The 13,234-nt window shown below is 37.2% G+C and overlaps 3 protein-coding genes across 3 annotated transcripts; 2 read left to right on the top strand and 1 right to left on the bottom strand.

Annotated features, from left to right (window-relative positions):
* The first annotated feature begins 1,895 nt into the window (after nt 1–1,895).
* On the top strand, nt 1,896–5,957 carry LOC121767862 (serine/threonine-protein kinase PBL34-like). The gene is made up of 6 exons (XM_042164192.1): nt 1,896–2,890; nt 3,787–4,121; nt 4,218–4,353; nt 4,585–4,721; nt 4,805–4,928; nt 5,201–5,957. Exons 1-6 carry the CDS (start codon nt 2,707–2,709, stop codon nt 5,719–5,721), a joined length of 1,437 nt encoding a protein of 478 aa, XP_042020126.1. The 5' UTR covers nt 1,896–2,706; the 3' UTR covers nt 5,722–5,957.
* Nucleotides 5,958–6,083: 126 nt separating this feature from the next.
* On the bottom strand, nt 6,084–8,181 carry LOC121767863 (mitochondrial outer membrane protein porin of 36 kDa-like). Its single transcript, XM_042164193.1, has 6 exons — nt 8,011–8,181; nt 7,847–7,914; nt 7,205–7,315; nt 6,996–7,082; nt 6,708–6,916; nt 6,084–6,523 (listed from the first exon to the last, which is right to left on the bottom strand). The coding sequence occupies exons 1-6, from the start codon at nt 8,063–8,065 to the stop codon at nt 6,217–6,219; spliced, it is 837 nt and encodes a 278-aa protein (XP_042020127.1). The 5' UTR covers nt 8,066–8,181; the 3' UTR covers nt 6,084–6,216.
* Nucleotides 8,182–11,442: 3,261 nt separating this feature from the next.
* Nucleotides 11,443–13,062, top strand: LOC121767814 (pectate lyase-like). The gene is made up of 2 exons (XM_042164144.1): nt 11,443–11,709; nt 11,806–13,062. Exons 1-2 carry the CDS (start codon nt 11,519–11,521, stop codon nt 12,929–12,931), a joined length of 1,317 nt encoding a protein of 438 aa, XP_042020078.1. The 5' UTR covers nt 11,443–11,518; the 3' UTR covers nt 12,932–13,062.
* Nucleotides 13,063–13,234: the final 172 nt, after the last annotated feature.

Below are 13,234 nucleotides of genomic sequence, written 5' to 3' on the forward strand. Positions count from 1 at the left end.
TAGATAAAAATGGGGGGGGGGGAAATGGAAGAATTCGAATTTCAAATTTGAAAAAAAAAATTTGAATTTACGGAAAACCGGCGGTTTTGGCGGAAAACCGCCGGTTTCCGGGCAAAACCGCCAGTTCCCGGGACAAAACCGTCTGCAAAAGCTGCGCCTTGTCTCCTCGTGTCTCGCGCCGCCATCGGAAACCACTGAACCGCCGGTTAACCGCCAAAAAACCGCCGAAACCTGCCGGTTTTGCAGCTGAAAAGTTGCCGCCGTCGGCCCCATCCCTGATGCCTTGATATACGCGTCCGAACCGGCGGTTCCGCCGGTTCGGTGACGGTTCCGGTTCGAAATATCTTGAACCTGAACCGGACCGCGACCCGAATTGCGACGGTTCCGGTTCGGGAAAATTGCCACGGTTCCGGTTCAACATCTCTAACATTATCCAGTTGAATTTGAATGAATTTAAAAAGTACCGAGTATAACATACCAATATGGTCACTTTTTTAGTTGATTTTCCAACTTTTTTTGGTACTACAGACCTAAAAACTTAATACAGTATTTGTTAAGAAACTTCAAATTTTGTGTTTCATTGTTGTACTACATTAAATTAAACTAAAGCTACTTTTGTTTTGTTGAGGACATATATACTCTTTTTATGTGAAAATGTTATTTCTTCACTTCAAAGTTAAATATAAATAGAGAAACGTAATTTCACTCCTCAATATTAGTGGATGTTTTCATTAAATTAAACTAAAACTAAAGCTAATTTTATTTTGTCGATGAGATATACTATGCGTATTTTTTATGTGAAAATGTTATTTATTCGTTTCAAAGTTAAATATAAATAGAGAAACGTAATTTCACCCATCAATATTAGTGGATGATCCACTAATAAAAAGGATGAAAAACTACTATAAAAGTAAAGATGATAGTTATTGTAATTGTGGAAGAGAACAAATAAGACATAGTAATAGTAAAATGAAAAACATAGTAATAAGGTATGGCTTCCATTCTCTAACAAATTTTGTTTAAACGGATAGAATTATATGTTGGAATAATTAAGTGAACAATTACATAAAGCTCTCTATGATGATTAACCAAGAACGACGGAGAAAGATCAGAAACTATAAAGCGGAAGCGTACCTTAATCCATATTGAGTTGAACAAGCAGAATTACTTTGCAGCGGCTATGGATCTTCCAAACGATCAGAGACGACCTTCACAATAGTCTGCCGAGAGAATACAGAGATATTGAACGTTCTTCTGACGTTTGGGGACCATAACCCTGATCTTATATTTATATAAATATAAGAGCAACTAAAAGATAGTCATACACATTAAATTAGTCATGTGGAAGCTCAAATTTCTAATATTATAGGATGCATAAATGTATGTATCCAATATTCCAATATTAGTACTATACATAACTATTACTCCTACTCCACTATTATCATGATATAGTAGTAATTAACAACGTCAATTGTCGTTATATATACAAACACAAAATAGACTACAACATATCGATAATTTAAGATTATATTATTACTATTTTTGTCTAACAATCTCTTTGGATAATCAACTGATAGTCTTGACATATTTCAATCTATTTCAATATGAACTAAAGTAGTACAGTACATTTACATCACTGTATTTGACGAAATTAATAACATAGGACAGATTTAATCACACCCTTCTCAATATTCCTTCCAAAAACCAAATAAGAAAAAAATTAGAAAAAGACAAAACACGTTACTATTTCTTTCGTTTACAGCCCGAGGGCAATTCCGGTATTAAAAGTTGCTGCCCGTATTCTCCGGGCAGGCTGGGATTTGCTTTATTAGTCTTAGATTCTATACAAAAAGCAACAAACCGATTATTCACACATTTTTCTGTAATATACTTTGCTTTTTCTGTTTCATAACATTATTAAATTATTATTATTATATCACACATCACACAACCAAACAAGTCAAGAATTACACTAATTTTAATTGTGAATGATTACTACTATCACATATACTCCATTAAATTTCCATTTCTATTTTTTTTCTTCTTTCAGCAATTGAATTTGGAGCTGTCAAATTTTGTGTTTGGAATGCCTTTTTAGAAGAGGAGACATTTCTGGGGTGGTGGCACTGTTTCATTTTTATATACGGAGTACTCGTTTTCTTTATTTTTTCTTTTTCCAAGTGAGATTATAATCACTACTGCTACTCTTATTTTTACTACTATTTCAATTTGATTCCAGCTTTGCTTGTTGCATAGTGCAAACTTCTCTTTTTCATGTATGTGATCTGCAATCATTGAGCTCTTCGTACCCCCTTCCCTCTGTGGGATTTTCAGCTCATATTTTCAACTGGTTTTCTCCAATTCTCCGATTTTTTGTTGTGGGTTTGAATTTGATAGGGGAAAAATCGTTTCTTGGAGGTAGGAGGAATATTCTGGTAATCTTTTGTGGTGTTTGGCTCGAGCTGCTTTTTGAGCTTCTTTTGTCCCCAAATTCTAATTCTTTTGGGGGATTTTAGAACAAGGAAGAAATTGTTAATTGGAGATTTGGGTTTCTTCAAAAGTGGTCTTTGACTTAATTTCTGAGATGCGTATGAGTTGTTTGCGGTGATTCTGTGGGATTTGGATGATTTTGGAGTAGTGTTTAAGGAGGAGTTGGGAAATTTGGGAAATCTTGGAAGCTTTTGATGATTTTTGCTTCTGTGGAAGATGGGATTAGCTGATGATAGCATAAAGGTTGAATCTTTGGGTGTTGAGAACTCAAAGGGAAGGAAGAAGGGAGGTGATGATGCTGTGAAGGAGACTGGTTGTTGGATTAAATTGAGGTTTATTGGCAGCTGTATTTCTTCAAGATCTAAAGTTGATAACTCTCTTAGTGGCATCAGCACTCATGGTACAAAATCCCCCCTTCTCTATTGATATAGTAGTTATATTCTGGTTGTTATTTAGTCCAATTTTAACTTTTTTGTTTCATATCTGTTTAGTTGATTTTGTGCTCCAGAGTTGTTTCTTTGTGATGGGCTTGTTTGTGATCACGATAATGTGTTTGGAGGGGATTGTTTTTTGGTAGATCATTATTAGGTAGATTTATTGTTTTTGGTACTTTGATGTGAATCTTTTTGTGGGGATTAAGGAGGTGGGAGTAGGAAGAGATTCTGTTAGCAACAATTTGGGTGGAGTGAGTGAGGGAGCATGATAAGAGCGTTGGCGAATGTTGGGAGTATTTAGTCCGAGTTTGTTCATCAAGCATTGGCGCAGAGATAGAATTAGGTATGAAATATGTATAATGTATGTTGAATTTTTTAGTGGAATAAGTGGATTTGTTTGAAGAATTGTGTTCATATGAGGAGTTTTAGGGATCTTTGGTTGCCTTTATTGGAACGTTAGTTTGGCTGATTTTGTAAATGAATGATTAAGAAAAATACGAGTTTTGAGATTGACTTGAGGATTCATTGTTTATATTCAAATATATCTATGGAAAGGGCAGACTCTATGGATTCACACGCACGCTCGCACGCGTGTGTATAGAAAGAAGTCGGTCCAAATATGCAGCTCTTGTTCGTGAATGCGGAATGCTTTTATCATGTTATTCTATTATTTAGAAAACTATGCTTTAAAACTCTTGTTGTGCCTCGATTGTTCTGTTTAAATAAATATGGGATCTTGCTATATATGGTAAATCTAAATGATCAATCGTAAGAGTACCAGTTTAGGCTTTATTTTGATGATGCTGTTTGTCATCTATTATGGTATTCCATTAATCATTTTTTCATCTGCCAATTTGATCAGAAAGTAAATCTACGAACGGCACAAGTGTAGATAAGCTGGTTGCCCCGGTAATCCCATCCACTACCACTAGCAATGCCGAGAGCAATTCTTCAAGCAGCAAACTCGAAGAAGAACTGAAAGTTTCTTCCCGGCTGCGCAAGTTCACGTTTATTGACCTTAAATTGGCAACTAGGAATTTCAGACCAGAATCTCTCCTTGGCGAGGGGGGCTTTGGTTGCGTATTTAAGGGGTGGATCGAAGAGAATGGCACAGCTCCAGTTAAACCTGGGACAGGATTAACAGTCGCAGTCAAAACCCTGAATCACGACGGACTTCAGGGTCACAAAGAATGGCTGGTTTGATGCTTTCCCAAATTCTATTTTCATTGAGTGATCGTGTTGTTTGTTGTATATGTATCCGATGATTCTCTGACTTGCTATTTTGTTTGGCAGGCTGAAGTGAACTTTTTAGGCGATCTCATTCATCCTAATTTGGTTAAATTAATAGGCTACTGTATTGAAGATGATCAGAGGCTGCTCGTCTACGAGTTCATGCCCAGAGGAAGCTTGGAGAACCACCTATTCAGAAGTATGCACACAGCCTTCTTTTGGTGTCTCGTTCCTGACTTTGTTTGTTTCAAGTTTTTCGTTACTTCTTTATATGCATGTTTATATATCTCATCTATTTCTTGCTGGTTGGAGGCATTCTTGGTGTTTTATTCAAGTCGGACTTTCGAGTAATTGATATAGTTCACTAATAGTTTTATTATTTTTCGATATCTTTTCTAATAGCATCGTATCCGACCATGGTTAATTACAGGGTCGCTGCCACTTCCGTGGTCTATCAGGATGAAAATAGCTCTAGGAGCTGCTAAGGGGCTTGCTTTTCTCCACGAGGAGGCAGAAAGACCTGTGATATATCGCGATTTCAAGACATCTAACATCTTGCTAGATGCTGCAAGTACTTTAACCTTTGGTCTATGTATATAATTACTAGATCTCGAGATTTTTGTTTGACGGCCCCTATCGCATTCTTTCAGGAATACAACTCCAAACTCTCTGATTTTGGACTTGCTAAAGATGCTCCCGACGAAGGAAAAACTCACGTGTCTACACGTGTGATGGGAACTTACGGTTATGCAGCCCCTGAATACGTAATGACAGGTAAACGGAACTTCATTTCTTATTCGACCCATCAAGCATAGATTGTTTATATTTTCTCGATCAAGCACGATTCTTTGTGGTTGTGTCGAGGTGTCGAACTTCATACAGTATGTTTACTACTATTAGGTCAATCTATTACATATTTTGATGGATCGAACAATTTTGAGCTCGTTCGATCTTGTAATTATAATTGCCGAACTCTATGTATTTTCGATCTAATCTCTCCCCCAAAATGAAACGGTAAACCCTACATCATCACCGAATCTATGCAGGGCATCTTACGTCAAAAAGCGACGTATACAGCTTCGGCGTCGTCCTACTTGAAGTGGTCACGGGTCGGAGATCAATGGACAAGAACCGGCCGAACGGGGAGCATAACCTTGTGGAATGGGCTCGTCCGCATCTGGGCGACCGCAAACGATTCTACCGTTTGATAGATCCCCGCCTCGAAGGCCACTTCTCCATCAAAGGCGCCCAAAAGGCCGCCCAGCTCGCGGCCCGTTGCCTCAGCCGTGACCCCAAAGCCCGGCCTCTGATGAGCGAGGTCGTCGACGCCTTGAAGCCTCTCCCGAACCTCAAGGACATGGCGAGCTCGTCTTACTACTTCCAGACGATGCAGGCTGACCGGGTCAGTGCCAGCCCAAACGGAAAGAACGGGCTGAGAACGCACGGGTCGTTCTCAAGAAACGGGCAGCAGCAGCACCCGAGAAGCCTCTCGACAGCGAACGGGTCCCACGCCTCACCATACCACCAGTTTGCTCATAACTCGCCGAAACCAAACGGTAAACAATAGCTAGTTTGTGTTTGTTGATGGTGAAAAGAAAAAGGAATTTGTGTTGTGGTAAGAAGAAAAACGAGATTTTTAGTGTTGTAGATAGTGTCTGTGCAAGTTGAGGCTTCAACCATTCTTCGCCCTTCAATTCATACACTACCAAATGTTTTTGATTGATTTTCTAATTCATTTTTCCATCTCATTCTTTGTTGGATTGGGATGATTTCTTGTCAAAATATCACCACTTTTATATCTAATGCAAGTTCTGTTGTCGAAAAAATTGGACTCTGTCCATTTTGCTACAAATTGAAAATAACGTTAACTATTAGTACAACAATTTGTAAAATTTGACTTTGAAAATTGACATGAATAAATGGATGACATAATATACAAGATGATTCCGCCATCACTTCAAAAAAGAATTATTAGCATATAGTCAATGATCATTGTCTTTATTGCTAGCACTGTGTAACTCAAAAAATATAAGCTGCGGCCAACAATTTACCTCTGAATTACTCATGGTCTTATAGCCACAGCCAGCCCAATCTTGGCACTCTTCTCTATAGCTCTGGTGTCGACCTCGCCGGAGATGGTGATGAGAGATCTTGGGCGCCACTCGTGCTGCAGAAGTGCGTTCACCTTGCCGTAGTTGTTCACTCGAGCCTTCACTGCAGTCGTAAGATCCATCATATGATGCGCCCCAAAGGTAAGGGTGTTCTCGTGGCTCTTGAAACCATGGGTAAACTCCGCTCCCACCGTTGTGTTTGTCAGCAGGCTGACCATGTGGAAGTAGGACGCCGTGACACTCTGGCCCTTGTCGTTCCTGACAAAAGAGAGTGGTTGTCAACGACCCCTCGAAACAAGATATCCGAGACAGGCCACATATCCGGATCCAAGCTCATATCCAAGGGTATCTTTGGATCGTGACCTGTCTAACTGTATTTCACAAGACTCCTTATACACATACATATATGCACGAAAAGTTTAGTTTAGAACTGAAGACTCACACCATCAAGGATGCAATTAAGTCGGTACTGATGAGACTGATCCCACCATTCAATTTGGTGAAATTCCCAGTAGCAGTGTTGAAAGAAATGTCAGTGCCAACGGTGGCCTGGTGATTCCCGGCCACACCAGAGAAGTTGACAGTCGGTTTGGCAGTAAACCCGAGGCTCGTGCTGATTCCAGCGTACTCGTGTAGATACTGAAGCTCCACCTGTCATCACAAGTTACAGCAATTCCCTATGTGACAGCAAAAGAAAATCGAAGAAAGCTATCAATATATTGGTGCAAACCTTGCCAGACTTCTGATCTGGAGAAACAAAGCTAAAGATCGCCTTTACCCCGGGAGCAGGCTCGTCAACAGTAACAGTTGTGAACACCTAAAAGATGTAGGCCAATAGTGACGAATGTGAATGAGAACTGTATGTGACATCCTAAACAAATATTTCATGTTGTTCATAGCCATAAGCATTCTTCAGCAAGAAAAATCAAACTGACTAACATTGGAGCTGGTATCCACTTTCAAATCTGTTGTGATGTTCTTATTCTTTAGAAGGGTGCTAATATCAGCAAGGAACAAATCGTCCTTCTGCGTCCCAGACGAGGTAATGGCCTGTAAGAAAGGGAACAACTATTAAAATACTAACCAAAGAAAGTTTATCTAAAGAATTCTCATCACACAAAAGTGCATTGTGAAACACTATTTCTGTATTGTTTCCATAAAGCAAAGCCAATGCCACATAAAATCAATCAATAACATATTTATTCTGTATAAATAGAGTCTAATTTGATATTATTTTAATTACGAACTACTTTCATAGATTCAGAAGTAGAATGTTCAGCATTTTCTTCATCCAAAACTATCACATTTTCTCTGAGGCTTGATTCAGTCAGGATTCATTTTAAGTTTTTTTAATCAAAAGAAGCAAGGACAAAAGCTTCCATGCACCATTTACTGATATCACGCGGCAAAATTCAGCGCGCACACACACATACACAACGATTCTAAATCCAACACCTAAATATTGTTTCATCGATTCAAATTAAACAATCGGAACATTATTCGATTGCATGCGATTCAATTGAGATACAAATTTCTGTGCCATAAACGAAATAAAAAAGGGGGAAATTATAAGATACTAACCACCCCATTTGAAGTCAAAGTACTGAGAGTGAACTTCCGATCGGCCTGATAATCCCTGTAAAGAAGATCTGAAGAAAAACAGAAATCCACGAAAATCGATTGAAAGGAATAAACAGAGATAATGCAAATGTCACGAAAAAAAAGAAAATGAAAAAATAACATGCCTCTGGCTTTCTTGCCAATGTCGGAGTAAAGGCCCGGACCCTTGACGTAAACCATTATCTTCTCGTGTTTGCAGAGGGAAAGGAAATGAGTATTTTAGAGAGAGAGAGAGAGAGAGAGAGAGGTTTCTGTTATTGGCTTCGTGCTCATCGACTTAGCTATGCAATTTTCTGATCCTAATTTGTTGCGTCAAAAAATATGCATATTGTTAAACGTTTTCCTTTTGAGCAAAAACTGGTACTCCGTAGTATTAATCATTCCAAAATTATTTATAGTATGTACCTCCACCTCCGCGGACTTGCTCAATTCGATTGCTTTGTCACTTTACTTTTAATTTGAACTAGTTTCAAGACGAAATATTTTTTTATCATACGATTTAAAAGTATTAATTGATTAACAAAAGATCAAGTTTGATTCTGAAAATAAATTGGTAGTTGATTAACACAAGATCAAGTTTTGATTCCGAAAACAAATTGGTAGTATTAAGTTTTAAAATTGGACGATAGCTTTTCAAACCTCAAAACGGTTTTAAAATTGTATTTTGAAGTATAAAAGCGCCGACGCAGAATAATACTGTCACAAAATTGTGTGTAATCTTTTTTGTGTTCTGTATCCATTTAAATTAGTACTATACTTTATCATAGACGAGCTTCATTACATTGCAATATAGTGACCCCTAATGCGCTAAAAACTCAAACCTTGAAACCCAAATCCTAAACCCTTAACGTTAAAATATAATCATCATGACCAACAAATGAGCCAAATATAAATAAAATCCCCCCTCCATCCCTGTTCAATTTTACTTTGTTAATCAATTTAAAACAAACTTTAATAATAGCAAAAAAATAAAAAGAATATCATAACTTCATGTTAAACAATATGAAGAGTATTGGAAAATAATCAAATATGGAGGGGGTGAAAAACGTGATGAAAAAATATGTGAGTGGATAAATTACCAAATGTCATATATTTATAGTCCAAAAAATAGAAGATAACTCCTCAAAACTTTTTCACTTTCTTCACCTATTATTAAAAATTTTAAAACCTTTTAATTTCCCAAAAATTTAAAACTAAGCATTACGTAAATGCTATCAAATTTTGGAAAATGAATGACAATTTCTGCCATTGTATTTGAATGAAATGAGTAACGAATAATCTCAGAATTTACTTTACAACCTTTCGGTTAATCCGCATACTCATACAACAAAAGGTCGTTATTCCTCATACTTATAAATACCAATCAATGGCAATATTAAATCTCTGTAAATATCATTATGGATTTTATATAATTGTATAAAATACTTCAACACCAATGTAGAGACTTTAATATCATCGGGATATTGAAACCTCAATCAAAATTCAGTAAAAACCAAAACTTTTCATTTTGTCCACTAATGATTAGAATTAAATAAAACTTATTAATTTCCTCAATATTAAAACCCCACAAATTGGCAATTTTAAATTTTATATCAATACGTTATTAACTACGGTTAAATTTTATTAGATTGTATTTTATATTTTATTATTAATCAAAGTAATGAAATATGAAAAGACGCTAAAAATGAGAAAGAAAATTAACTGATTGAATTAAATAAATTTGTATTATATTATTAATTTGCTCACAAACTCCATGCTTCATATTGCGCAAGCAATAGACGTGGAAAGCAATGCATCATTATTAGCAGGTTTTCAAATTCCATGCTTCAATTTAATTGTTTTATGAAATTCAAGTTTTTTTCAATAGCCAATGAAATTCTAATATGCCTAAGAAAAATTGCATATAAGAAAAATTGTAACTTCATAATGTTGCTCTTGAAAGCAAGTATGAAAGCAGTAATGTAGTTCTTGAAAGCAAGAATGAAAGCAAGAGAGGTAAACCAGTCTGTCAATATCTTGAATTGTTTATAATTTCATGCATATTGAGTAATCGGTTACGCGATAATTCTACGAGTTAAGTAAGGTAAAACTGAATAGCCGCAAATCTCCAACTAAACTATGTCTTCCCATATGATAATATCTATTTTTTCAAACCAACAGGTTGTGGATTCATATCTTGGTGCAGAATGTTACTTTTGAAGCTTTCTCAAGGCAAAAGTATACCTGCAAAAATAAGTGAAGATTTTACAAAATAGTTGCCCACATATATTTTTTAATTGTTTGCAATAATATAATGAATAGAATAAAATACAGTAATAAAAAAGGAAAGATAAGAAACTAAAATAAGATAAGCATCAAAAGTAAAATAACATAATTAAAAACACAAATTAGATTATACAGCTGGGAGAGAAAGATAATACTCCACATGATTTGACGGACAGAAGCATCTTTACTGAAATAGTATTTTTTTTATTAATAGAATTGGTATTTATAGAAGATTTGATAGTAACTCAATGGTATAGTATTATTTATTGTAAATTAAATTAATAATAAATATCCTTTATAGCTTGTGACCTTTCAAATTATTCAAGTGGAAGTGAAGAGACAAAACACATTTTTTAAAATTAAATTTGACCGCTTGATTTTTTCTCATGTTTTGTTAGATTAGATAATTTAGTATGGAACCATATGCATGGTTATAATGTAATGTTAGTAATGGATCTATCGGAACATTTCCAATCATAAATCAAACACAACAATATTCAAGAAAATACATAAAAGAAAATTAAACACCACATAATATTAAATTAATTGAAACCATCATTTTCCAACAATACTACTAAATAGATTGATTTTTCTTAGAGTGTATCATGTACGTAACTTGTTTTATATAAATAAAACCTTTTCATTTTTCTAATTATTACACAAATGCATAAAAACCTTTTCATTTCTTTATTTACTACATAAATAATGGCGTGAGTTGTGGAAGGAGATCATGGGAACCTTTTCATTTCTCTAATTACTACATAAATAAATAAAAATGTGAGAAAATTTTTATTCTTAAATGTCTAGATTGTAGTATTTAAATTATATATTTAAGCTTAAATGATAATTTCATAAATACCCCTAAAACTCCCCATGTATAGATTAATTCATCATTTTAATGTATTAAAATTTGGTTGTTCTGTATTCTCAGTTCATTTTTATTTATTTTTTTTATAAATTTATGTGTAGCATGTAATGATAGCACTTAAGACTACTCGTATTTTATTTATGTGGCCAGCAATAAAGTAAAACATAAGACAAAAAAAGACCATATCCGTTTTTAGCACACTCCTATATTTAAGAATAATATAGTCTAAATTTGATGGCAACGAACATACAACCTTAATACTATTTTCTAGAGAAATGCACATTCTGCGCGCCAAAATCAATCTCAACTCTCCGCTCCATACGTGGTCTAAAATCATCTTATTTGTTTTTACAAAAGCAGCAACTACTTATAAATAACCATGTAATTTGTTCTTCTGAAAATTTGCACTGTTGTTGCTGCCGCGATTAGCAGCAACGAATCATTGGTGACGATTTATTCCAGTGGTTCACTACTGAAAATAAAAATAAAAAATTACTCCAATGATGCCGACAAATTATAAAAAATGTATATTAATTTTCTGCATGATGCTACCGATGGTAGCTCAGGCTAAAATCGCCGACTTCGACGAATATTTGCAAAAGAGGGCTGCAGAATCCTACGAGGAATCCTTGAACTCATTCGATCCCAACCCTGAGGGTGTGACCGATGATTTCAACACTCTCGTTGGCGAGTAAGTTTGTCATATTTATATTATCATGCACATAATTAAATTACAAATATACCCTTACTTTGTATACATATTTAAAAATCTATCCATCCATGGCAGGACTATGATTGTTACATATAATGGAACAAGGAGAAATCTAATCAATGAGGAGGGGTGCAAGGCTACTAACCCGATCGATCGCTGCTGGCGGTGCGACCCACACTGGAACAGGGACAGGAAGAGGCTAGCCCAGTGCAGTGCCGGATTCGGACACCGCACAACCGGAGGCAAAAAGGGGAGATACTACGTGGTGCACGACCCATCCGACTACGACATGGTGAACCCGAAACCGGGCACCCTTCGCCACGCGGTGACACGGAGCGAGCCGTTGTGGATCGTTTTCGCCCACAGCATGGTGATCCATCTCAAGCAAGAGCTAATCGTAAGTAGCGACAAGACGATCGACGGGCGTGGCGCGGTAGTCCACATAGCGGACGGCGCGGGCATCACCCTCCAATTCGTCCACAACGTGATCATCCACAACATCTGGATCCACAACATAGTCCCCGCCAACGGCGGCACCATCAGAGACGCGGTCGACCACGTCGGGCTACGAACACAGAGCGACGGCGACGCCATCACTGTGTTCAGCTCGAGCAACATATGGATCGACCACGTCTCCCTCTCTCGGGCCACGGACGGGCTGATCGACGTGATCGAGGGTTCGACCGCGGTGACCATCTCGAATTGCAAATTCAACCACCACAACGATGTGATGCTTCTCGGGGCAAATGACCAGAGCTCGAAAGACGCGATCATGCAAGTGACGGTGGCGTTCAACAGATTCGGGATCGGGCTGATCCAGAGAATGCCGAGGGCGAGGTGGGGGTTCGTGCACGTGGTCAACAATGACTACTCGCATTGGGAGCTGTACGCGATCGGGGGAAGCGCTCACCCGACCATCATAAGCCAGGGGAACAGGTTCAGAGCCTCAAACTACCGTTACACGAAAGAGGTGACAAAAAGAGACTACGCGCCAGAGAGCGAGTGGATGAAATGGCAATGGAGGTCGGAGGGAGATCTGTTTACCAACGGGGCATACTTCAGAGAGTCGGGGCCGCCGTTGCACCACACCAAAAACCCATTGATGAAGGAGAATTTGATCAAGTTCAGGCCGGGATCGTTCGTCGGGAGGCTCACTCGCACCTCCGGAGCGCTTAGATGCCGCAATCACCACTATTGCTAGATCATTCTTTCTCTTTTCTCTACATATTCATATAATCTTTAATTTGGCTTCCGCGTCCATCCACTTGTAACAGACTCATTTTCCTTGTAACAATACTCTTACATACTGGAAACTTGTAATTTTACTTCTAACATTACTCTCTACTATTTCAATATTTGTAGTATATATATATATATGAAAGGGTGCCTTATAATGCTAACTTTTCTTAAATTGCTAACTCATCAACGTAGTGTATTAAAAATGTCAACACAATCACGTTAAAATGTCAACACATATTTGTGTTGACATTTTAATAAACTATGT

This window comes from Salvia splendens, chromosome 15, assembly GCF_004379255.2.
Source record: "Salvia splendens isolate huo1 chromosome 15, SspV2, whole genome shotgun sequence".
NCBI classification, from domain to species: Eukaryota; Viridiplantae; Streptophyta; class Magnoliopsida; order Lamiales; family Lamiaceae; genus Salvia; species Salvia splendens.